The sequence below is a fragment of the Mustela erminea genome, chromosome 12 (assembly GCF_009829155.1).
Source record: "Mustela erminea isolate mMusErm1 chromosome 12, mMusErm1.Pri, whole genome shotgun sequence".
In the NCBI taxonomy this organism is placed as follows: Eukaryota; Metazoa; Chordata; class Mammalia; order Carnivora; family Mustelidae; genus Mustela; species Mustela erminea.
The window spans coordinates 23,341,109-23,368,618 of record NC_045625.1 but is presented as its reverse complement, the minus strand read 5'-3'; the positions used below and the strand labels follow the sequence as shown (position 1 = coordinate 23,368,618).

Here is a 27,510-nt window from a genome sequence, read left to right as displayed (position 1 = left end):
CTCCATGCCTTTTGCCTGCTTTACTCCTACCCCTTCTTTAAGATTCAGCTTCAGGACCACTGTCTGCTCTCCTGGCTGCCCCAGGTGGGTGGGAAGGTCCGTCCTCCAGGCTGGCACCACCCCTGGGGTAATTCCTTACCACCGCAGTCACCAAAACGTCTAATCATGGTGTTTATGTGTCTGCTTCCACAGCAGGCTGTGAGCCCCTGAGGGGTAGAAGTCAAAAGCTGTTCTCCCTTGAGTCCCCTTTGTGTAGGGTCTAGCACAGGAACTGGCTCATAAGAATCCGCAGGAAATGCTGAATGAAAAGAACAGTCCCTTGCACTTGGGACTGAGCCCTAAGAAAATTCCAACTCAACCATCAGCCGGATTCAGGTCTGACAGCTGAGCTATCCACTGAGAATCCTGCAAAATAAATGCCACAGGGAACACTTAGAATACCAAGAAATAACCAAATATTTGTTTTCTTGTGGGCAGGGGTGGGGTGAGGATTAGGGCCTATAATGTAGAATGTGGTAATGCCTGATTCTTTCCTGACATTCCTTGAGCTTCTCAATCTGGGCCCCGGTGGCACTGACAGCTCACCTGCGCTATTCAGCAAGTCTCGTACCTCCCTCATGATTCGTGAGGCTGTACTACTAAACTCTAACTATTCTTAATATATAATAATTTAGCTCCCGGTAAGGCTAATAACTGAAATTATGCTACTATCTCATTAATACAGTATACTTTAAATGGGATTACAGACCTTTAAATGGGATTACAGACCTTTAGTATTTGATAAAGGTATTAAGCTGAAGCTATAGGTACAATTTCATTTTACAAACTGTTTCTCTACAAGGGCTTTTATCTGACTACTGCAACATGACTTTCCTCTTTATCAGACAAGACAGACTATCATCTTCTCCAAGCTCTATAAATTCAGGGAGACTTTGCTAATGAAAGCATGTAAAACAACAACAAAAAAAAACAAACAAAAATGGACCATAGCAAAGCAGTAAGGAATTATAAACTAACTTTAATTGTACCAACAGGAAGAAGAATTTCAAACCATGTTGAGAATTTATACTTTAAAGTTTATATCTAGTTAACATATTCTAATTGTAACATAATTCTCTAAACATAAAAGGATTTGTGATGGCAAATGGACAGAACAATCATTTAGGTAGCATCTAGGAATATTGCTACAATTATTTTACATAAATAGAAATCCATGTATTTATTAGTAAGGTATCATATCTTAGAGTAAAAATTCACAGAGGACAGGCTTATAAATATACATAAGTCTCAAAATCAATTGCAGTTGAACATTAGGTACACAATTATTATAAAACAAATATAACCCATCAGTGTCTATGTAAAGGCATCGTTTTTACAAAATAGTATTTTGTAGACAGTCTCAAAAAAGTATATTAATACTCCTGGAGCCAGATTGTTCCAGCATATCAACGTGTCTGTGGGAATAAGGCATGTGGAGAAGCTGCATTTGCTCATCCAGGTGGCCGGGACATTGCACGTGATGAAGTGGAACCAGACTCTTGTGACCCGGGTGGACGCCGCAGCCACTGCTGAGAGTCCACCCTAGAGCATCACTTACCCTCCAGAAGGATGGAACTCAACAGCTATTTGCCTAACAGCAAGCATCAGTCCATTTTAAGAGAAAAATCTCAAAGAGCTTGATGATTCACTTCAAGGTTCAGTCTGCAGACATACTTAAAATCGCACTAGCATAGCCACTATTTTTGCGAAAATAGCACGTTGTTTTACAATCAGGTTGTTGATTAAATATGAAAACAGGGAAGTCCAACTTGAAATAACTAAATATCCGGATAAGGAATCTAAATACAAAATATGTATAGCTTCTATCAACATGCCATTTAGTTAGTTAACCTCAGCCTTAGTTTCTTAACTAAAAATATAGCCAAGTCAAACTCAACAATGATACTTTGTACATTCTTAACAACTCATTATCTGGTTGAGTGGAGGAGGGAAGGCTTCATAAAGGAATCCTTTCTACAAACGAAATTCCTATAAACTCAAAGGTAGCTTTGCCTGTAATAGGCACAAAGATGTATCTCTCGCGGTTTAGAGGATTCAAGAGATCAGGAACAGGAACAATCCTGACAAAGACCTTCACGTGGGCATGGCATGTGTCTACAGGCGTTTATGTACAAACACACGCAGACCTCGTCATGTATGTACAAACATATATATACACACACACACTGAGAATAATCATAACCAGTTGTTTAGAGAACAAGGATATACCCTACAATTATATACAACCAACTATACACATCTCAGCATCTAGCCTAGGGAAGGGATTCTCAAACATTTTTCCACTAAGATACACAAGCAAGGTGCCATAATCACGTGTGTAAAACTCTCCCTTGGGCATAACAGATTTAAATAATGCTTAAAAAGAAATCTACAGGGAAGTGAATTACTAGGAAACACTGAAATCCCCACCATGAAGAGAAGTTCAGCAGTGAAAGTCCTTCATGATTGCCACAGTTTAAAGAAATTAAAAGTGCTGCTTACCCAGTTTTGGATTTACTGCAGCAGAACGAGCAGCTGAAACAGAGACCGCAGAGCCTAAAACTCTCTCCCATCTGGCCCTTTACCGAAAAGGTTTGCAGACCTCAGCCTAGGCCTGAGAATGACACACAACCTCTGTGGTAACATCTTGGAAGCACAAAATCCAGAATATAGACAGGAAACTTAATTACAGCAGTTGTAGTAAGAACCATCTGGGATGAAAAATCCATCCCTGAGCTGTCAAATCTTTCTGGTGTCCTTAATGACAAAAGCCAGCTTAAGATCATTAAATACGGCTCCTGCATTTTGTCTGAAATCATGGTTATAAATTCAGCTTTGTGACCACAGCGGAGCAATGAGAGGACATTGGGTTCCAAATGAGAAGACCTGGGGCTTTCGGCAAATCACTTCTAAAAAGTAACTAAGACAAATACATTCTTCCATTATTATCCAATCTGTGTATTTAAAAAAAAAAACTATTAAAAGTACTAAAATGGCTGATAAAGAGTCTAGATGTTTTTTATAAGAAAGAAAAATGTACCTCTTTCCCTAAACAGAACTCTAAAAGTCCTCTTATTTTACTGTAAATCAGTAAAGGGGAGAAAAGCATCTAATTTGAGTGTGCTTAGTGGGTTCCATTTAATAAACAACTTAATGAGTGTGCGTAAGGACATGAATGTGCAGGAATTCCTCTCACCTATGTGGGCGTCAGCTGCCCCTTTGTAAAAGAAGTGCGTAGGTTCAACGGCCAGCACTGGTCATCTATGCCAAATGACTAGCCTCAGTTTCTTCATCTGTAAAATTGGTTTAATAACGGAATCTACTTCCTGTGGGGATTATGAGGATTAAATGGATAAATCCACATAAAGGGCTTAGAACAGCACTCAATACATTTAGCTGTTATTATGGTTCTACTTGGGCATTTTATTAAATGTGTATATATATATATATATATATATATATACACACACATATGTACATATGTATGTGTGTGTGTGTGTGTGTGTGCACGTGTGTGTGTATGGGTTAGGCATCTCCCCTGTTACAAGTACTATGTTGGAAAATGGGAATACAGAGATAAAACAGAAATTTATTCTCATATTAGGTAAGAATAAATGAAGTTGAAATCTGCAGAATTCTAATTTCAGTGTGCCTGCAAACTAATGATCTTCCGAAATGACAGTCAAATGCTGTTGTGCAGACCTGGCTTGTCAATTCTTATTTGCGAACAATAATTATTGTTCAAAATACCAATTAAGGTTCACTGCAGGGCACAATGGCACCAACTTCCTATCTGTGTTTTGAAAGTTCAGGGTTTGCTCAAGAAATGGCTTATGGTTGGATCACAGGAGGAAGAAAATAAAAATGTTGGCCCTTCTGGCTTCGTGGATGAAATACAAGCTTCTGAACCAAAGCGACTTGCCATGGAAGTACAGTTTTATTTGCTTTTTCTGTCCAACAAGTGTTTGCCGAGTGCCAACAGCGTAGCGGTGTCTGTTACAACTCACGGTTGTCGTGGTCCCTGCATCGGGGAACTGGCAAGGCAGGGCAAGCAAGCGACTGCAGTAAAGTGTGATGGACAGCAGGATGGGGAAGCCCAGTGTGATGTGGGAGCACGTGGCGGGGAACTACACCTGTCGAGTCCAGGGGACTGGAGGAAGAAATACTAAAGCTGTGACCTGAAAGATAGGCAGGAATTCAGCAAGCACAGGAAGTGGGAGACTTCTGGGCACAGGCAGCACCATGAGAGGGGAGCTGAGAGCAGCTGTCTTGCATGGACGAAGCAAGTGAGGAGTGGTGGCAAGAGATGACTTTGGGGGTAATCAAAATGGACTGCGTGTTACCCTAATGGCAATGAGAAGTCAGAGAAAGTTCCAAGCATGCATATGCAAGACTGGTTATCAAAGTGGAAGCAATTCATGAAATATTAGCTTGACCTGAAATGCAAAAGAGTGAAAGTCAGTTAGGGTAGTCCTTCCCTGCCTGCTCCAGAGGCTGGCCCATCTCTCTTTCGTCTTAACCTGTGTGTAGCTAAAATACTATATACATCAGAGAGTGAAGTAGAAAAATATTTGCCTTCTTATTTACAAAGTGGGTGCCTGCACATGCTCTATCCTCACTACTGAACAAGCACAATAGCTTAGAAGGTGTGCAATGGCCACTCTCAGTGTGGACCCGAGGGCTCCATTCCAAGGCGATGGCAGTGAGGTGGAGCCACAGACTTGAACTAGATGACCTGAGTTTGAATCCTACCCAGCTCTTCTGCTCACCGAATGTCATTTAACCTCTCCCCATCTGCAATGAGGATTCTTTCTCCGACATCACTTGGTAGACTGTATGTCACAAAATCTCAATATTTTCCTTATTTTTATACAGTTCCACAATTTGAAAGGTACCCCTCTCTCCAAGCGGACTTTCACCCTGATGGTGAATTCCAAGGACTGCATTAGAAATCAGTCTCCAGTCTTGTTTAATCACAAAATCCACAAATCCAGCTGTAAAGCAACAAGCAGGGGGACAAGCCAGAGGACTGCAAAACTCGTCAGTAGAAATCCATCAGCTACTCAACGATACCATAGACTCTTCTCCTCTGAACAGACATTTGCAACAAAGGAACATTTGAGTTCCTTTGAAAAAAGGGAATGCATTAAGTCAAGGCATTAGGATAACTTCTGCGACTGCTGGTCCAGTCTACACGTCTGAACACGCTGAACAGAAACTCTAGGTGAATTCACTCCAGGAGTCATCTCCCATTTTCTGATTTAAAAAAGAAATGTCATCTTTAAAAAGTTTCTATTCCAAATCTCCACAATCTCCAAAAATGTTAATTTATTTTCAAAATGCCTTAAACTTTTATTAGGATGATTTGTCTATTATAATACATATTTAACCATACTCAGTAGATGTTGACTCTGACAACAGAATTAGCTGTAACCATACATGAACTGTTTAATTTATAAAATACAGTGATAGAAGAGTCTAAATTCTAACCACTAAGAATGCCCTTATTTTTTTTTTATCATTAATAGAGTTTTACATCTTCAGGAACACTCACAGTTCTGTTTCTAACCTTCCCAAACAGCAATAAAAAAATATTTTCTCATAACTACTCACTGACGGAGAAGACATTTCCAGTAAGTACAGACCATTTTCTTATCATTGCAAATTTTCCCATTCTCCCCTTCAGCTGTGTAAATATCCAAACGTATTATGGAAATTTGAAACTTCTCCCGACTAAGGGCCACCCAGTAAAGTTCTCTTTAGTAATGCTCCAAGTAACTCTCCTGAGCTGTAGTTGGAAGAATAAAGGTCGTTTAGCATCCGTGTGCCTAGCTCTTTCTCTACCTTATTATGTGTTATCTGACCAAGCAGCCAAGGCCACATGGCACACAGGTCACCAAAAAAGGCAGCTTCCTCAACTTCAAAGCCCATTCAGTAAGATGGCCCTAACAATTTTCAATCAAGCCAACTCAGAGATGTTATGAAGCTCAAATAAAAAAACACATGTGAAAGTGCTTAGAAAAAATTTTAAGTACTTTCCAAAAGTATGGGATCAATATTAAACAATCCTCTTTGATTAGAAAAGCAGCTTGCTCTTTCTTCCAAAGAACTGAAATCATAGGAGTCTTTTTTTTTTTAAATAAGAAAAGCTAAAATGATACTGCATATTCTTTAAAAATATATTTATACTAAAGACTTTCTAATCTATTTAATATGTTGGCTTTGCAGCTGTAGTTAAGGGGTTCCCATCAATAAGTAGAAGGTCAGGGCAACAATGAGAAGCAAACAAAATGGAGAGGAGAAGGTTTGATAGGCAGCTGATGGCATAAAAATGTCTTCATACTTGTAAATACTGACAACACGTTCTGAAGTCGGTGGTGAGTCTATGTCGTGTCGGGTGATAGAGCCTTTAAGGAAGAAAGAGGAAGGGGTCAGTAAAAAAAGAAAAGAAAGAAAGAAAGAAAAGAAAGATTTAAAATGACATATGCAAACAACAGAAAGACCAGACAAGTCTTTAGCATTGAATCCATAAGCCAGGATTATAAAGATCTGGAATCAGGTATTAGAGCTATCAAAGAATTCTTTGCAACCGTACCTAAATAGGAATAGAAGGAACATCGAAATTACCTAAATTTGCCCCCTAAAGACTGGTTCTCATGGATGCAGACACCCACTACCAGAAGAACATTACAGATCTCTCCACTTCACCCCACATTGTTGGTTCTTCATATCATATGAACGCCCACTTTCAAGGTCTCTAATGAGTTTCATCTCACTAATTCCAAACGGAAAACTATGTTGATTTCAGACAGCAAGAGCTACAATTTCTCCCCCTCAAATGTACCTTTCCTCTATGGGTCATCAACCACTCCTGATCACGCTCTCCTTCTAGATGTAGGTCTCTGTCCCTGTCTGTGGGTAATGAAGTGGTGGTAGGCCCAGGCTGGACCAGAGAGCGTGCAGGTGTGCGGTGCACACATCTGTATGGCTGAGAGGCAGAGGGAGGTAGCAGGAGGATTAAGACACCAAACAAGTGTTTGGACAATAGACCTTTTTTTTTAACCTGATGAGACATGTAAAGAGGGAAAGGCTGTGTACATGGGATACTTAAAAAGCTGAAGTTGATTCAAAGTGCCTGACCTCCTGAATAAGCCACATGGAAATTGGGTTAGGAGGACTACAGGAGTGTGAGTTCAGTGCAAAGGTCTCCTTGGAAAGAGGGCTCAGAGTGAGTGTTCTTTAAAGTCCTATCTGCTAAGGAAGCCCTGCCAAACTGGACATGTTAATTCCCTGCTCCAACCTCTGTGCTGGCTCCTGTTAGCACAAGTCAAACTCAGGTTGGTAGAGATTTTTCTTTCAACAGACACAGACACATTCCCCTCTCCTATCCAATCGAACCTCCCTCATTGGTCGTGTACATGGGCTCCTAGTCTTATCCATGGAGCTCCACTTCCCTTAAGGGAAACCTAATCCCACATCCCCTTTAAGCTTAAACTATAGTCCCTTTAAGAAACTTTAAGAGAACAGATAGGGGGCGCCTGGGTGGCTCAGCGGGTTAAAGCCTCTGCCTTTGGCTCAGGTCATGATCCCAGGGTCCCAGAATCAAGCCCCACATCAGGCTCTCTGCTCAGCAGGGAGCCTGCTTCCCTTCCTCTCTCTGTCTCTGCCTGCCTCTCTGCCTACTTTTGATCTCTATCTGTCAAATAAATAAATAAAATCTTAAAAAAAAAAAACATTCAACAGAACACCCTGCACTTTTAAAAAAAGCAAAACAACAACAAAAAAAAAAAAAACAAAAAAAGAGAATGGATAGGATTTGATCAATAGAGAGGGACTGAATCAGTAACAGGTGCACGAGCCTGTATATGGGGTAGGAATAGGCCTGCTCTGTTTGGGGACAATGAGAACACCTAGAGTCCTGGAGGGCTGATTAGGCAAAGTGGGACAGACTTGAGGAGGGCCTGGAATATTAGGCTTGTTATTCCATTTATGTCAGACGATGACTTTCCCAAGTACGGCATTCCCCAATTTGTAAAGGAACTTCAAATACTCGTTTTCATTTCATGCTTACAATGATCCTTTGAAGTTGGTATTCACATCATCTCCGTTTTAAACACCAAGAAATTGGGAATTAAGAATTTAGATGAGAGCTGGGTATAGCAACCAATGGGGAAAACACACACTCAATTCTAAAAGTTTTAGGCTCCAAATCCCATGATTTTAAATGGGTTCATTTCTCCAGCCTGAGATATAATTTATTTCTGTGAGTACTGAAAAGTACTCAGAGATTTAACTGCAGATCCATTGTTGGGATCCTGGGAAATAAGCAAAATGGAAAGATGTCAGAAATCTGGAGGCCAACAGATGTTTTCCAATTAGAAATAGGCAAAAAAAAAAAAAAAAAAAAAATGGGGGCGCCTAGGTGGCTCAGTCCATTCAGCATCTGCCTCAGCTCAGGTCATGATCTCGGGGTCCTGGGATGGAGTCCCAGATAGGACTCCCTGCTCAGCAGAGAGTCTGCTTCTCCCTCTCCCTCTGAGCCTTCCCCTTGCTTGGGTTCTCACCCGCTCATGCGCTCTTTCTCTCTCTCTCTCCAAATGAAAAAAAAAGAAAAAGAAATAGGCAAAGAAGGTATAAAATCTCCAGACCAATCAATGGAAACTCCTACAAGGACCATGAACAACTCACTTCCATTCTTAGGCTGTTAGGCTTGATCAGCCAAGAGGAATGCTGTGTAACTTGATTTTGGCAACCTCCCAAAGGTCTCATGATATCCTTGGGTCTTTGTGGGGGATCTGCTGAAGAGCCTTGCCACTCAAAGTGAGGTCCCAATGATGCAGCATTCACTGGGAAGCTGGTTAGAAATGCAGAGTCTCAGGTTCCGCCCCAGACCTACTGAAACTGCATTTGAATATTGCCAGGTAATTCCTGTACATGTTAAAATTTGAGGAGATGGGCTAAATTATACGATAATTTGGTAGATTTGTGACCACCAGAATAGTCATAAAGTGAACACTAATGGGATGGTTGGTGTCAGTCTCTACAGAAGTCTCCATATGTCCTTTCCTGTTCAATATTTTTTATATTTATTTTTCTTTTTTTTTAAGATTTTATTTATTTATTTGACAGAGAGAGAGAGAGAGAGCACACAAGCGGGGGAGCAGCAGGCAGAGGGAGAGGGAGAAGCAGGCTTCAGCTGAGCAAGGAGCCCAATGCGGAGCTCAATCCCAGGAACCTGGGAACATGACCAGAACCGAAGGCAGATGTTTCACTAACTGAGCAACCCAAGCGCCCCTTATTTATTATTTTCAGTATTTTTTATTCTTAGCGTATAAGCGCTAAGAATACTCACTGACTTTGGAGTCAGTGAGACCTAGGATTGAATTTTAGTTCTTCCGTTAATTGGTTGTATAGCCTTGAGCAAGTTCCTGAAACTCTCTAAAATGAGGAAGGTAATATCTATACCGCTTAAGGATGTGGTGAGGAGTAAATGAGAATGTTGTGAGAATTTAATACAACACGTACCCCCACATTAACAGACCCATGATCCATTCCATTAAGCACAGAGCTCGTCATATACTGTCTTGTACTGTGCCAGCTGTGTACAGTATGTCCAATGTGTGTAACAAGTCCATTACAACTTCCTAAAAGCAGGATCCTTTCTCCTTTTTCTTTTACTCTATCCAAAGGGCTTATCGCTCTCTTGTCCAATAAATAATGAATGCAAGCAAGGCAGTGTCTGGAGTTTAATCCAGATGCCAAAATGTAAGCTTACCCTGAATGGCTGGACCCCAGGCAAACAGATAATACCAACTCAAATGCAGATCGACAATTGTCTCGTCTCTGGGAACGTTCACGGGGCGTTTAAATCTGCAGGTGACCCGATTGTTCTCAAAGACTCCTTCTTCATCTCTGGCAGGATTTCTCTGGATCTCCTTGGCCCACTGGCCAACATTATAGAAATGCTGTATGCGGACCCTGCCATTGTCATCGTGGACACAGGCCATGACGTCATCACCACCCTGCATGGAAACGATGAAGGAAGGAGTCAAAGGTTCATCTTTTACAAACTTCTCTGCTAGAAAGAAATTTCACTCAGATATCTCTGCCTCATTATCTCTATAATTTGAAATCTCACCTCCCCAAATTATTTTTATTAAAAAAGCTTTAACCAGGGTGCCTGGGTGGCACAGTGGGTTAAGCCACTGCCTTTGGCTCAGGGTCCTGGGATCAAGTCCCGCATCGGGCTCTCTGCTCAGTGGGGAGCCTGCTTCCTCCTCTCTCTCTGCCTGCCTCTCCATCTACTTGTGATCTCTCTGTCAAATAAATAAATACAGCGATTTAGTCCTCCTGCTGAAGATGCACACCGAACCTAATCATGAAGAAACAAACCCAAACTGAGAGTCATTCTACAAAAAATCATTACAAAAAGTATTCCAAGACATACTTGTGATCTTCAAAAGAGCCAATGTCATGAAAGACCACATGCACACACACACACACACACACATACACACACACACACGGTAAAGAAACAATTTCAATAAAAAAGACAAAGCATTCATGACAACTAGTAATATTCCTAGACAGAAACCCAAATCATAAAATAAGAATGTCTATAAAAGGTAGTTTTATATGGGCAACACCGGAAAATGGGCACGATGTTTGATCATACTATCATGTTAATGTTAAACTTCCTGACTTTAACAAATAGATTGACTCTCCAAAGCTTCCAGGAAATAATAAAAATAATAGCAAGTAGCAGGAGCAGCAGCAGGGGAGAGAAATAAAGCACGTGTGGCAAAACGTCATCATTTGTGGAAAAGAAAAAGTTCTGGATGTGGACAGCGGTGATGGTTGCACGTGTGAACATAGTTAATGCCATTGAGGTGTACATTTTTAAGTGGTTAAAATGGTAGATTTTACGTTTATGTACATTTACTCCATAGGGGGTCCTGATAATGAGAAAAGCTAGGCATGTGTGAGGGCAGGGGTTTATGGGGTATATGGGGTATGAGGGGCAGAAAATTTTCTGTGCCTTTCTTCAATTTTGCTGTGAACCTAAAACTGCTCTAAAAATAGTCTCATTAAAAAAAAAAAACTATAATGTACCATTTCAAAAAAAGTTTAAGGTTATTAAAAAGAGGTTCCATTTTGCTTTTCCCTTACATCAGGTTTTGAAAAAAAATTTCATCTGTGCTTGGAATAAAAGGAGAAGAAAAGAGAGACTTACCTGTTAAAGGCCTTCAGATAGCAAAATGTCAAACATAGGGGCACCTGGGTGGCACAGTCGGTTAAGCCACCAACTCTTGGTTTTGGCTCAGGTCATGACCTCAGGGGCCTGGGATCAAGCCCTGAGTCAGGGTCTGTGCTCAGCAGGGAGTCTGCCTGAGGATTCTCACTCTCCCTCACCCCTCCCCACTCATGCTCTCTAAAATAAATATATCTTTTTCAAAAAATGTCAAACATAAAATTCAAATGCCCCTTACTCAACCTCCCTCCTCGGAGCACCCTAATCTTTTTTTTTTTTAAAGATTTTATTTATTTATTTTACAGACAGAGATCACAAGTAGGCAGAGAGGCAGGCAGAGAGAGGAGGAAGCAGGCTCCCCGATGAGCAGAGAGCCCGATGCGGGGCTCGATCCCAGGACCCTGAGATCATGACCTGAGCCGAAGGCAGAGGCTTAACCCACTGAACCACCCAGGGGCGCCTGAGCACCTTAATCTTAACAGCTACACCATGAACACAAATGCATCTAGGACAGGAAAGGGTCATTTGCATTGCAAGCCAGCTTCTGGGATGGCACACACCTGCTGTTTCTCTCACTGACCCTAAAGTAGGAGATGAGACATGCAGATTCATATCCATGCAGTCTTACCAGGTAGGCCCACTGTCTTACTGCCAGGACTGGCTTTGGTAGAAGCTCATTGTTCTGGTGACCTTTCCAAGAGCAAAGCCCCCAGAGCTCTAACTGCTTAGCCTGATCCCCCAGTCTCTACTTAATACCCACTTACAACCTCTCCCAGATCCACCAGTGAACACTGTCAGCACTACCTTCAAAGCATATCCCAAATCTGAGCACTTCTCGCCACGCCCACTGCTGTAAGCTGATCTGATCCGGCCTCCTCTCCTTATGGGAAGCTCAGGGCAGGCCAGAGGAAGAAAGGGAGGCTCCTCATGGTGGAGCATCAGCCTGTGCAAGTGTACAGGGGCCCGCATCAGGCTCTCTGCTCAGCGGGGAGCCTGCTTCCCCCCACCCCCTTCTCTCTCTGCCTGCCACTCTGCCTACTTGTGATCTCTGTCTGTCAAATAAATAAATAAAATCTTAAAAAAAGGAAAAAAGTGCAGGGGCCCAAGAAAGTCTGGCTGTCTGGGAAGCACCCTGGCACAGTGAGATGGCAAATGATGGTATCACACAGGGAAGAGGGAAGAAGACAGCTGAGACACAGAGAGAAGCAGAGGTAAGAGATGGACAGCTGCCTGGGGTCCACATGCTCCGCCTGCTCCTGCTCTGGGTTCCTGGTCTCTCTGAGGTCCAGAGGTGTACTGTGGAAGACTGAATTGTTGCGTTCGAGTCTTCATTCCCCAGTAGTACTATTACATACCTGCCCCTTCACAGGGCCTCTTGGGCAGGACAGTGAACTTCCCAATCCTTTCATTCTGGGCTTGGCTGTATTACTCACTTCGGGCAATGAAATGTCAGCAGATGTGACATGAGCAGGGGTTTGAAATAGGCTTGGAGGTCTCTTGCCCTTCTGTCTCTGCCATGAGAATGACATGCCTTGGTAGTTCCAGAATGATGACAGAAAACCCAAATCCAACTCAGGTGCTGGGGTCAAGCCCAGCTGAACCCTAACCAAGGGACACACACGTAAACAAGAAATAAATGCTTCTAAACCACGTGGTTTGGAGGCTCTTCTTGCAGCACTACTGCCCAAATAACTAACAAATGCAGGTACCACACGATACCTCATATTTCTGTAACCAGCCCTTCCTTTTCTTTTTAAGCTAACTTGAATTTTTTTTTTTCACTTGCAATCAGAGAGCCATAACCAATATAATTGGTATACTGCTTTTATCAATTTATTTCCCTTGCTTTGAAAAAGAAAATCAAATGTTGGAGATGCACATATTTCACCATGGCACGGTGGCTGAGAGAAACCATGCCTGTTCTCCAAAATCTAAAGTAGCACAGAGAACTAAGGGGGAAAAAATCATCTTTAATCATGATTTGCGTCTTACCATTTTCTTGTCTGAAGAGAATCCAACTGCCACCCAACCATCTGTGTCAGCACTCAGCTCAAATTCCACATCGGCCCCTATCATCCGGTAGCTGAGGAAGTAGTCACAGGTCTCTGCGTTACAGCCCGGCTTGCCGTATCTATAGGATAGAACAAAACAGAGCACCACTGCTTCATCTTCTTACTTGCAAAACATTAAGAAGGCAACAATGTATCAGGCAGAGTGAAGCAAGATTACCAAATGAATGAGATCCTTTCTACTAGGAATCTGAAAACCAGTTTCACTTGGGAGAGATCTTGGAAAATATCTGCTCCTTTTTGCCTACATAGAAGCTGAGGACCAGAGATTAGAAGGGGCTGGCTTGCATAGTGAGTCAGTAGCTGCAAGAGAACTTGAACCTGGGCATCCACTCCCAGCCAGAGTTCTCAACATTATATTAGAGTTTCTCAGATATTCGTTAGGACTGAGTTCTTTCTGAATCTCTTTCAAGGGAAGAAATTCTCAGAGTTAATAAACTGTCTTTGTGAATTAAATATATACCAGTTCTTTTTCACTTACAAGTTTTCATAAACTAAATTAACAAAAACTTACAGATTAAATATAAATCAAACTACAGACCCAGGAACGTGTAAATTCTGAGCATTCAGGTAATGGATGGTGTAGTCTTACTGAAGGTAGATTTTGCTTACCTGCACAGGCCATATCTCACTATACTGCGCAGGGTCTCTTGGTTAAACACGTTCTTTACTACTATACATGATTCTACTTTCCGACGCTTTTATCTGTTTGAATGGCTGCAAAACACTCATACATAGGGGCACCTGGGTGGCTCAGTGGTTTAGGCCTCTGCCTTCGGCTCGGGTCATGATCCCAGGGTCCTGGGATCGAGCCCCACATCGGGCTCTCTGCTCAGCGGGGAGCCTGCTTCCTCCTCTCTCTCTCTGCCTGCCTCTCTGCCTATTTGTGACCTCTGTCTTTCAAATAAATAAATAAAATCTTTAAAAAAAAACAAACACTCATACATACCTCAAATGAATACCTCATTTGGTATTCCCTGAGCATGAATGCCTCATTTATTTATAAAATCTGCCTTGGCTCTATCGGGCTATCGTACAATTACAAATCAGGACACCAGAGTACTGAGCAGTATAAACTGGTTATCCACATAATCCGATTATGCATACATTCATCATTTTAAGGGGCATGATTGCAATGGAAACACAAATTTAAATTTTCATCCAGGGGACTTGTGGATCCTTTAAGAATCAGAAAGCCCTAGTGAGAGGGACATTGCTTCATGCCATTTTCAGAAGAACAGAAAACTGTAGCAATGGGTGGGACAAGGGAAACTCAGGCGGAAGGTACCTGAAGGAACAGGGCACAAGGCTGCCAAGTACTGACTGAGGAGAGAGGCAAGGAACATGCCAGCAGGCTGGCAGGGACCCTGAATGTCTGGGAAGAGATGTGAGTTGAGGACATTGTAGAAGAGGGTGAAAATGTTGAATGGTTGTAAAGAAAGTTAGAGGATTGAATGGGCCAGAAAACGAACCACCCCAAAGACAGCAGGTACCAAAATTCCTTCCCTTCTAGAAAACGTCCCCCAGTCACCAGAGTTAACATTGCTGGCCCGTTTCCTCAATAATAGTATTATACAGATTCTTAAAAATTCCTTAGAGGGGTGTCTGGGTGGCTCAGTCAGTCAAGCATATGATTTTGGCTCAGGTTATGATCTCAGAGTCCTGGGATCGAACCCCACGGTAGACTCCTTGACCAGCGGTGAATCTGCTTCTCCCTCTTCCTCTGCTCCTCCACCTGCTTGTGCCCTCTCTCTCTCTGTCTCTCAAAAATAAATAAATAAAATCTTTAAAGAAAATTCCTTAGAAATACCCTTGTAATCCAAAGAGAAATCAAAACCCCTTTATTTAATTTTTTTCTCCTTAGACCTTGAGCACTGAGCAAAAGAAAAAAAATTCAGAACTTTCAGTGCAATGGGCATCACAACCTTTACTCAAGGACAATTTAGTTTAGGAAATAACAGTTTCAAAGAGGAGGTGGCTTTTCCAACAAAGTGGGGCTGTCTGGACGGGAGGCTCACCATCTATATCAGTGTTTGCTAGTTCTGGGCCATCATGTCTTGTTACAGCATGACTAGTAATCACGTGGGGACTCCCTAAACCTGACAAACCAAACTCACTACAATCATCAGTGTTCATGACGAGAGAGTATCATCCAGATACCCCTAAGTCATGACTATTTGAAAAGAAATTTGGTCTCAGACGTGTCTATCATGGTCTGTCCCACTCACAGCCCTGCTACTAAGACACAGCCCACATCACGTGATTCTTTTTCATACAGCCAACTGGTCAGGAGTAGACACCTGGGCCAACGGCAGTATGGTCATATATGAAAAACCAGAGAAGGACATTCCAGTGCCAAAGAGCCTTTGAGAGCTTGTGGCCTCCAAGATTGGAGACTGGGGTGGCCATTGGAAGCAGGCCACACCCCTGCGGACACTCTGAGGGGGCTGTAGGCCCTTGATTAGAGCAAGTTGTACACATCGGAAATACTACCTCGAGAAGTAAATCAGTGCCTTAGCCTTAAAGTTATCCAACTTGCAGATCTACCAACCTAAAGCATCCCTTAGTTTTTCCACAGTCATCCACTTTGATTTTGGCAAATGGATCCACAGGAGGAGCAGTAGGGAAAGGGTAACCTAGACGGTGAGAATAAACAATGGTTAGAAAATCCAGTGACAGCTTTTCCAAGGAGAAATTTTTCTTTTTAGTATGTTGACTATTTTCTATCACGTGTGTCTAGAAACGTTTAGGTCCTCAGAAAAGGGCTTCATGTAAGCCTAATCACCCTCTTGAGGAGGGGAGGGTGTAGGGCACATGTCTTTGAGCCAGTCTTACATGTGAACTGAGAATTATGTGGCCTTTCCCTCATTATACAGGCAGGGAACATGAGGCAGAGAGGTGGCCTAATTTCATAAAACCATGGGCTCGCCACCATCCCTGGGAGTGTGAACATCACAGTGTTCATACAATAGCCATGCTCTAAAAGGAAAAAAAGTCAACAATGAAATATTTGTATATTTGATAGTAGAGGTTTTCCATTTATACCTATACAGGATAATAGGATTTCCCCCTTTCTCTGAACTCCCATCTCTCACGAAGTTTATAGGACATTTTCCTGGCTCACTAAATTCTTCAAACACATCGTTTCTAACAACTGAGTCTCTTTCTCGTAAGATCGCTTAACGTCCTAATGCATTCAACCACACACTGAAGGGTAGGCCTGCACTATGCTTTCGGTCTGTGACAGCAAGATTTCTTCTCCTCAGCTGTTAATTCCATGCATATGGGAACCACATAGGGGTCATCTTGGGCTCTCTGTCCAGCATAGTGCTTGGCACTGGATTACATGATTGTCAAATGAATAAATAAAATCACCCACAGCTACTAGGCAATGTAAATAAATATAAGGGATCCTGCCCAGGAGCTGTGAGCAGAAGGAGCTGTACTGGGGTCCTGAGGAGAGGCCCATTATATCCTTTCAAGTTGGGAGAGAGTTAGGGAAAGTACAAGTCTCCCAGGTATTTTGGAAACAAGGTTTCCAGGGCCTTGAGGACCTTTCCAGCTATGTTAGGAAAAGGTCATTTATTACTGTTCAGTAAAAACTCAGTCATAAGACCCTTCAGATGTATTATCAGTGGGTCATATGCTTAGGGGATGATTGCCAATATATACATTTGTGGGCAGAGATAAAGGAAGTTTCCAAAGGAATTTTTATATGTCAAAGTAGACTACAGGATCCTAGGGGTCGGGCTAAGAGTACCTTTGCCCTTAGTAAGGTACTAAAGAAACTTAAGTAAAGAAACAAGTAACTGGGGCACCTGGGTAGCTCAGTGGGTTAAGCCACTGCCTTTGGCTCAGGTCATGATCTCAGGGTCCTGGGATTGAGTCCCACATTGGGCTCTCTGCTCGGCAGGGAGCCTGCTTCCTCCTCTTTCTCTGCCTGCCTCTCTGCCTACTTGTGATCTCTCTCTGTCAAATAAATAAATAAAATCTTTAAAAAAAAAAAGAAAAAGAAAAGAAACAAGTAACTTAAGGAAACCTAAGTAACTTAAGGAAACTTTAATTTTTCTTTTGCCTTTGCTTCCCATATCACACTAGATTGTACTTTTAAAAAAAGCCGCTAAGCCACACTTTCCTGGCACACATCTGTACACTTTGGACAGTTCATTTCTACTACCCTAGATCTTGATCACACGCTAAAATACAGCACTAGTAGCTTTTTGCCATCTTTAAGTAGGGAGCCTGACATGGCAGTGGATCCCAGGACACTGGGATCATGACCCGAGCTGAAGGCAAATGCTTAACCCACTGAGCCACCCAGGGCACCATAAATAAATTTTTAAAAAATTCTGTAGGTAACTGAAACAGACAGTCTCTTACAATGCTGCTTCTCAGTTTCCCCATCTTCTTCTGATATCTTTACCACTTCCTAGCACCTAGAACAAATACACTGGCATACAGCAGATTTCCATCTCAATAAATGCCAGTTATTATTACTATTGGGTTACTATTACTATTAACTTTTGTAAACTGGACTGAGAACTAATAACTGTTGGGTAAGATAATCTCTAGAAGAACGGGTTTCTAAGCTCTAAATACAAGCAAGCTTTGGAACAAAACTCATTTATTAACGAACCAAACTACCTTGTAGTGTTAGCAAATAGCTTCTTAGGGGTTTTCCAGTGCTAATTTCCTATTCTCTTTTACAATTCTAAAACTTGAAGTGAGAACTTGTTTTGCCAAATGCTTTGGGGGCGTATCTTTTTCTCTGGTTTTGTAAGATGTTGGATAATCAAGAATTTGACTGGTTTTTGTCCATGGTCCCTGGGTGAGAGGCTTGGAACTTACCAGCACGACTGTCTTTGTTACTCATGAGCCCCTTGGGCTCACACTGGATTTTATGCTAAGAGATGAGAGGACTCGGGAAGGGGGGTGGTCACCAGAACAACCATGACTAGAGGTTTGGGACTGTCAGCCAGCCCCTGGGGACTATATTTAATTATGCAGTCAGTGATTAAATCAGTAATGCCTATATAATGAGACCCCAATAACAACTCTGGACATAAGCTCGATCCCGCTTCCTGGTTGGTGAACAAACTAATACTAGGGAGGGTGACAAGGTCTGATTCCATGAGGAGAGGATATAGGAACTCTCATTTGGGGGATCCCCAGCCTTCCCTCATGTGTGTCTTCACCAGCTGTTCCTGAATTATATCCTTTATAGGAAGTACAGTGCCTTCCTGAACTCTGTGAGATAATCAAGTGAATATTACAGAACCTGAGGGGGGCTGCGGGTAGCCCCAGGATTCACAGCCAGTTCATCTACAGTGAGAGCGGTCGTGTTATGGACCACCCCCCTTTGGTGTGTGAGGTCCGCGCTAACTCTGGGTTATTAGCACCAGAAATTAATTTCACTCTACTAATTGGGGTTGGCAGAATAATATTAAATGCAGCAACATTACCATTTCCCCCCTGAATTTAAATGATCTATTTGGCACAAATTTAGTTTGGCCCATGTGCCAGTATTTAAGCTGTCGTCTGTGAGCTACAACCCAGCCTTCTATAGCCAACTCTATGATGGGCTGAGCACTCCGCAAACCACATTTCTCCTTTGCCAACTGGCTAGGCTCTGCCAAAAAGGAAACATTGGAGGAAGGTTAGGAGGCAGGAAGAAGGGAAGACCATTCCTTCCTGATGGGGTTTTAGAATACAGGTGAGGTTCTGTGGGGTGGAGTCCAGATCCAGTGACCAAGGAAGAATTCCTGAGACATCTTAGGTGCAAAATAATGGTTTATTAAAGTGCGGGACAGGACCTGTGGGCAGTAAGAGCTGCTGCCCCGGGGTCGTGAAGGGTGGCTGATTATACACTATGGGATTGGGGGTAGTAAGGCAAAAGGGGTTTCAAAAGGATTTTCGTATGTTAAAGACAACTCACAGGATACCAGGAGCCTCGCCGTTTTTCACGTTAAGGTTGTTTTTCCCTCTATGAAGGTTGTTTCTCCCAACTATGAACATAGTTGGGAAGTTCCTGGAGGAACATTACACTCTCCCCACTTCAAGTATCTGTCAAGATTATCAGTATTTAACTGTGTCTACATTTCCTTCTGGAAGCGAGGTTATTCAGAGAAATGCTTTGTTCTTCTAGATTGCTAAGACATTTGTAAACTGAGGGAGACTCGTGTCTTACAGGATTGTGATCTCTACAGATGAACTATGTTTTCCCTATAGGGCAGCCAGGAGTGCCTGAGGAATGTCCATGTATGCCATGGGGTGTGGGGGGGTGGTCAGCTTCTGCTTTGTCCTCAGCTTGCCTTTTGTTCCCTCATCATTTCCAACTGGATTGCTGCCCACCACTCCACTCCTCAGTGATCCTGCTTCATCCTTGCTGTGGCAAGTTGGTTCCAGCTTCCAGCTTGCTTTCTAGATTCTCCTAACCAGCCTGTTATGCCCTCAAAGGAACCAGCAGCAGCTGGGCAGAGAGCACCATTCTCAGAGGATGGGCTGCAGTTTTGGGGGCTTTGAGGGGGTCTCTTGGCTGAGCTTCTAGATTCTCACTGCCTCAAGCCCTTCTCTGTGCCCTGACACATCCCACCACCCAGTCCCAGGGGCAGTAGCTGCTTCCAACCATTCCTATCTCTGTGCCCCATTTTGCTTCTCCAGTCCCCCAGCATCTACTTAGCTCCTGGGGCTGGTCATCCTCTTTAAGAACAACAAAAAAGCTTAGAACTGTTTTCTGTCTTTCTGATCGGATCTTGATGGATAGAGACTGAATGGATTAATCCTTAAATACCAACACAATGGATTTGCAGGCTGTACCTTATCATCCATTCTCTTGGTAACGAGCGAGAGAGTGTCGTTCAACAGGGTTTTTGACAGGCTTTGTACAACTGGACTGGCACATTATCTTGATGGCACAATTTTGATTTTTAAGTCTGTAGGTGCACCAAATGAAACCGATGACATTTGTTGGCTTGGCCTGGGACAGTCCTAACAGTCAATGCAAAGCCCATCTTCTATTTTCCCCTAATCCGTTCCTAAGCCCACTTTCCTCCTGGTCTAGAGTATTTCCTATGTAACCTTCTGCAAAGCCTGCATGTTTTAACAGAATGAGCACTCTGACGCATACATCTTAGAAAAGCAGTATTTTACTGTGCTATACTGAAAGGGGGGTTGGGAGGTAAGCGTCTCATCTGTTCCTGCTCCTCAGAGATCAGGGAACTCTGCCTGCCCAGGGTGAGGTCCCGCCTTACTGCAAAAACCCTTTCATGTTCCCAAAAACAACATCCTGAAAGTCTTGCATGATTCCCTTATAAAATAATCACCAAAGTGCCTTTAGCAGAACCTGGATCTACCGTGGAGGCTCCACGCCCAATTTTTCACCGAGCTACCAACACCACCGTGCCACGCTGCCCACAGAAGGTGAGGCCCTGGCCATTCCAGGCCATGTAGGAGATATCCAGAAGCACCCAAGCAGAGCAGACTAGCAAGGGCCCACCCCGACTCACCAGCCGCCATCCCTATGTTGATTTTTATAAGTGTGTGCTCTTGAAAAGTAGGAGCCTTATGCATGCTTTCAATCTGTGTAAGTGATACTGTGTGGTACAGCTTCTCCTCCTTATTATTTTCCTTTGGAAATCTATCCCTATATATAAACGTGAGACCTGTTATTATTCCTGACTGAAGAGCATTCTCGGATGTGCATATAACCAGATTTTTTTGAAATAACCTCTCAGGGTGCCTGGGTGGCTCAGCGGGTTAAAGCCTCTGCCTTCGGCTCAGGTCATGATCCCAGGGTCCTGGGATCGAGCCCCGCATAGGGCTCTCTGCTCAGCAAGGAGCCTGCCATTCTGCCTACTTGTGATCTCTGCCTGTCAAATAAATAAATAAAATCTTTAAAAAAGAAAAAAAAAGAAAAGAAAAGGAAATAACCTCTCAATTGCCTTAATGTTTGAAGTACCTTCAATGTTTGCTTCATCAAAAAAAAATTTTTAATAATGATGAGAAGAACTGCCTTACGTAGGCTTCTTATGGACATATTATGCAAGAGGTTTTTGTTTTGTTTCAGTAAACCCCAGAGAGCTAGAGCTAGGTCACAGCCTTCATTCCAGGAGGCTCGGTGAGGTCAGAGGGGAGGGGTCTATCCTCCCACCCCCAGAGCCCGAGGTTCCTATTTTCCCCCCAGTCTTGCCTGTACTTGATAGTATCCCACATTCTCAGTATTTTAATTTGTATTTCCCCGGTTCCATTGTGTAATGGTTAGCACTCTGGACTCTGTATTTCCCCAAGTACTAGTGCAGCTAAACATCTCGTATCTGTATTAGGCACTTGGGTTTCCTTTTCTATGGTGTGTATACACACAATCGTTGAACTTTTTTTTTTAAACTTGGTTTTTGGTCTTTCTCACGGGAGTTTATGCACATTTCTGATACTAATTCACTGTTGGTTCACTGTTGGTTTCACACGCTACGTTTCTCCCCCCTTCTGGTCTGCTCCTCATCTTGCCTTTTTTCTCGGATATCCTTCCTTGGAACAAAATCTTTAAATGTGATGATGTTGGGGAGATAATTTTTCTTCCTTTGTTTTGTGCTTTTAGAGTCTGGTCCCAGAGATAAATCTGCATTCCAAGGACCTGAAGATCTTTCCCTGCACGTTTATTTATTAACGTTGTGGTACTGCCTTTCACATCTAGACTGGACCCATTTGGAATTTATTTTTTTTAATACAATGTGAAGAAAACAGCTCTATTTTTCTCACTACATTGACTCAATTGTTCTCACTGCCATTTACTCAAATAACTCATCTTTTCCCTGGCAATTTATGAGAACAACTCAATAATTTACTGGTTCTCAGAGGAACATAGGTCTATTTCTGGACTCTCTGCTTTGTTCTCTGGTTTATTTAGTGGTTCCTGAGCCAGGATCAGTGTATGAATTGCCAGGCTTTGTAACATATCTCTGCAATTCACAGAACTTGGTTCTTCCATGCAAAGGATGGATACTAATTTGTCAAGTTCTCTCCCCAAATACTGCTGGGCTCCTGTATGGAACTGTGGTAAATGAACAGAGGAATGCGGAGGGGGGAAAGCTGACATCTTTGTAATGCCAAGTCACCCCTTCCAAGATCGTGATATATTTCCCATTTACTCATAGTTTTCATATCACTTAATAGTTAAAAAATGGTTTCTCCACACAGGACCAGGGCATTCTTTGGTAGGCAGAATTTGGACAGTATACAGATTTTTGTTGCTATTTTAGATATCTTGTTTTGACATTTTCTAGCTTATTTTTCACTAAAAAAGAAGAGAGCTTTTGGTTTACTTATGTCGATCTTGTCTATGGTAACTATAAGGCATTCACCTGATTATGGATCTATTGATTCTTTCCAATTTGCTATGTAAATATTCCTCTCAAGAGGGCTAGAAAAACATATATTCATACAAAGACTTGTATGATGTTCATGGCAGATGTTCATGGCAGCATTATTCATAATAGCCAAAAATGGGAAATAACCCAAATATCCATCAATTGCTGACTATCTGTGGTTTCCTTTCTTGTCTAATTCCCAGACACTCTCTGTTCCTTTTCTGAAATCCCTTGAGCCTGCTTTGCCATCCTCCGCTGGGTGGTTAATGGCTTCTGGTTTGCTATTTATTGCTTCTAATTGACTGCTTGGCTCACAGCCCTCAGGTATTAATTTAGTCTTGATTCCTTGAAGTTTTAACCAGCAGCTGTCTGTTCAAATCTGAGAACAACTGCACCAGCCTCTTTCTCTTTCTAAACTACCTGAATCGTTGCTTCTGCTTATCAGGGTCATAGAATGAAGTACACAGGTCGAGGAGATTTAGAGAATGTAAAATATAGAAAGCTCCACACAAGCTTTTGCCTTGGCACTCCACCAGGTAGAAAACAGCAGTTCCCCACTAACTGCCTACGCCATTGATTCCAAGCCCCTTTCCTCAAGTCTGCCCACCAGTATAGCCCATTCAGCCCATGCCACTGTATTTCGGAGTACAGATCAACAGAGACCCTCTATTCCAAAGAGCTGGACACCCTGTACCATCTTATCCATAAAGGGAATGAACAAATCTACGTAGTTCCCTGCTACTTTCTAGCTGTGTGGCTTTCGCTAAGATATTTACATTTTTCCGTGGGTCAGTTTTCTGCACTGACTTAGTGGCAGGGGATGGGGAGAAGGAGAAAATCAGGAAGGTTCCCTGAAAGAGGTGTTAGGAATGTACGGATGAGTCGTATAGGCTTAAAGAGTGGGAATCCCTAAGAATTCTGAAATCTAGCATAGTTAAGTGGTGCCTGGGTGGGTTAGTCAGTCAAGTGTTCATCTCTTGATTTTGGCTCAGGGTCATGAGATCAGGAGCCCTGCAATGGGCTCCTTGCTGGGCGTGGAAACTGCTTACTGAATCTCTCTCTCTCCCTCTGCCCATCCCCCCCACCCTGCACATTCTCTCCAAATAGCATAATTAAACCAAAACATAAAATAAATTTTTAAAAATGAACGTGTTTAGGGGGTACTTAAAGATACCAGATTAGCCAGGTTTCAGCTCTGGTTTTAGAGGTCTTGGGCTATCAGGACACTGGAGAAATGGTTTCTAGACAGGGTGGGTGATGGTCAGCGGGCTTTCCGGTGAATTTTCCAGTGGGCTTTTCAGTGAATTCTCCATCTCCATTAGTCTAACTCCCTTTTGTGGATTTACATACTACCGGGCCATCTTTTCATTGGAAATTCAGTTAGTTGGCTACTTTGAATCTGAAAAGAGGGTCCCCTGCATAGAAGAAACATTTATGCTAATCACTAGGAAAAGACAACCTCATTTGTACTGGTAGAAAGAGTAATTCTTTCTACCTGGGTGGCTCAGTCAGTCAAGGGTCTGCCTTCAGCTCAGGTCATGATCCCAGGGTCCTAGGATGGAGCCCTACATTGGGCTCCCTGCTCAGCAAGGAGGCTGTTTCTCTCTCTGCCTGCCATACCCCCTGCTTGTACTCCCTTTCTCCATCAAATAAATAAAAATACAGTCTTAAAAAGAAGAAGAAAGAGTAGTTTAAAGGCACTATTTCTACCTCTTCGCTTGCCACTTCCTTCAAAATAAATCTGGGTCCCTCCTTCTCCATTGAATTTATCTCAGGAAAATTCACCTCTCATCTCCTGAATCCATCAACTATTTCAAGCTGTCACACTATTGGGCCTCACCAAGGCTTTGGACACTGCACCCTGACATGACCCTTTCCCTTCACTTTCTGGGTTAGAACATCCACCTGGGACATTTGCCTGGTCTGCTTCTCTCGCTCTGCCAGTACCCTTTAAGGCATTGTCACTGATTATTTCTAAGGATCTGGAGAAAATCTCTATTGAAGATCCATAGGGCTAAAACCCAGGCCCAGGGTTATCTAGTGGAGGTGCTGCCCCTGAGAAGCTCAAACCTCCCCACTAGCACCCACCAGCTGGATGTAGGATCTGCACTTGAAGATAGTGAAAGTGCTGCAGAGAAGAGATTTGCGAAGGGGAGGAGTAAGAGAGGACTGTAAAAGGAAGTTGGTGCAAAGAGAACATTCCAGATAAACGAGCTGAGGCTTCCTCCATTGAGCAGGCTGGAACCATCATGGATTTCTGGGGGTCAGAGTTGAGCCTCAGGCTGCCTGTGCAGGACCGGTGAGAAGGGTAAGCAGACAAACCAGGGATTTGTACACACCTTGCCTGCCCTTTTGCCCTGTGGGGTCACCTCACCTAAATGTCCTCCCTCTTCTGGCTCATCAAAGGCTTTCATACTTCCTAGCTCAACTCTATAAAGCCTTCCTTATGGCTGCAGCCACCAGACGTCCATGTTCATAAAACCATCTGGACTCTACAACTAACTTCATTCTCTCTGTATATACCAAGGGACATAGAGCATCTGACCTTGATCTCCTCTGTTAGGGACATGTGCCCAATGAGAATATGAGCTCTCGGGTGCCGTGTGGGAGTCACCTGGCAGCATGCTGGGCTGACTACGAACAGAATAAATATGTATTAGATACTTTCTGAAACAGATGGGCTTTGAAATGTTTGATCATTTCCAGAGTGATACCGCTGCTTCTGCTTGTCCCTCTCCACCCCCTCCCCCGTCCCTCCTCCTACCCAACCACATGGCTGCCTGGCTAGAAGACTACATTCCCCAGCCTCTCTTGCAGCTAGGTCATGTCATTATGTTCTTGCCAAAGGAATACGAAGAGCAGTGACCTGTGCAACCAGCCTAAAAGGTAATGGTCTGTCTTAAATTTCCTCTTTCCTCTTTCCTCAAGCTTGAACAAGGACATTCAAGCAACCCATCTTCCACCACACCGATGAGGATGAAACTTTACTGGATGGTGGAACAAGATGGAATGACCTTGTGGAACAGAGCTGTCCCAACTGCCCAGACCGGTCAGATTCATGTGAGAAAAAAAATAAAGTACTTTATTTAAGCCACTATAGGTAGGGGTGTCTGTTTCAGCACTTGAACCTCTACCCAATTAATATATTCCCCCAAATCCAACCTTTCCATTTCAATACAATAATTCCAATTCTTTAAAAAACTGGACATATTGCCTCTCAGCTAAAAGGCTACCTTTCCCAGTCTCCTTTGCATTTACATGTGGCCACGTTGTGGCCAATGAAGTATAATTGTTCCATGGGACTTCTGAGTAATCTCCTTATACAATAGTTAGTGACCTACTTCCCACTTTCTCTTTCCCACTGTATGGACTGTGAATGTAGTGGCTGGAGATCAAGCAGCCATTTTGGACTATGAGGTTTCAGGCGAAGATTTGTGAAGAAGCAGAAGGCCAGGATCCAAGGTCTCTGATGAGGATGGAACCTCCAATACCAGCCCAGACTGCCTACTTTTAGATTTCTTTACATGACAGAGAAACTTCTACCTTATTTAAGCTATTAATGTGTGCTTGTTGTATGTAGCTAAAACGAATCCTTCAAAACAAATATACATAGCCTCCCATCAGTTGCAAGAATAGTTCAACCCCAATTTAATTCTTGCATATTCCTCTTAGCATAAAAATAGGAAAATCATTACTTTCCAAACTGGAGAAGAGGCCAGTTTCTATTCCTTCTACACAGAATCAGCTTGGCTTTTGTGCTCACTAAAGCAACTCCACAGGGAGGTCTGGAGCTGAAAAACCCCTAGTCTCTGGCCCAGCAGCCCCCAACAATGGTGGCTCACAGCGGGGAACCCTAACACGTGTGCTAACAGAAAAGAACTGGGATGGAAGTCGGGACAGAAATAGGCCCGAGCTAGAATGGCACGGCAGTCAGCAGGAACAGAACGCTGAGAGGTTGGGGCGCTAGTCTCTGCAAATTTAGGTCAATACAGTCAGGGAGAAAATAAGACAACATCACTTTAAATTGTGATTTCTAATTCCCACCAGCTCCCCTGATCTCACACACCCCAGGCCAGATGGAGGCCTCCTCCCCTACCACCCGTTACCCTAACCCCGGACAGGGAGAGTGGAGGCCCGAGCCAAGAACTGGGGGAGCCCAGGCTCAGCCCCACCTGTCCTCAGCCTCTCAGGGCTCGGCTGACCACCTCCTTCTCCTGGCCTCAGTCTCCCTACCTGTAAAGCGGGCGGCGGGTGGAAGGCGCTGACAACTCTCCGGGTGCCTCCTGCAGGCCGGCGGGGGTCTGAGCAGGGCGCTCCCGATTCCAGTCCCGCAGTGCCAGGGCTACATCCATCTGTCTCCTTACCAAACCGCCCCTCCGGCCGCCTCGGTCCCCCACCCCCACCCCGCGTCTCCCTCCCGCAGCCCCTCACCCTCTCGCAGCCTCACCCTCCTCGGACAGGTAGCGCAGGTCGTAGAACTCCCCGGCGAAGGTGCCATAGGAGGAGTCGTGGCGCGGCACCGACTCGTCGGCGCCCGTGTCCCCCCGCCCGCGGCCCCGGGGTCCCCGGCCCCCGGGGCCCGCGCCGTCGTCTGCGGGGCTGGCGGCGCAAGCGGTGGGCCCCGCCAGCAGCAGCAAGAGCAGCGGCACCCAGGCCCCCGGGCGCTGCCGGGGCGGTCGTGCCATCGCTGCGCACCAATCCCGCAGCCAGGCCGCTCGGGGCCGTAGCGGGGGCGCCGCGGGCGCCGGACGAGGACTGCGCCGCTACGGCTACCGCCGCCGTCAGCACG

The 27,510-nt window shown here is 43.7% G+C and overlaps 1 protein-coding gene across 1 annotated transcript; it reads right to left on the bottom strand.

The window, feature by feature from the left end:
* Positions 1-998: 998 nt before the first annotated feature.
* FRRS1L (ferric chelate reductase 1 like) lies at positions 999-27,510 on the bottom strand. The gene is made up of 5 exons (XM_032307546.1): positions 27,169-27,510; positions 15,911-15,995; positions 13,283-13,421; positions 9,815-10,061; positions 999-6,446 (listed from the first exon to the last, which is right to left on the bottom strand). The coding sequence occupies exons 1-5, from the start codon at positions 27,404-27,406 to the stop codon at positions 6,274-6,276; spliced, it is 882 nt and encodes a 293-aa protein (XP_032163437.1). The 5' UTR covers positions 27,407-27,510; the 3' UTR covers positions 999-6,273.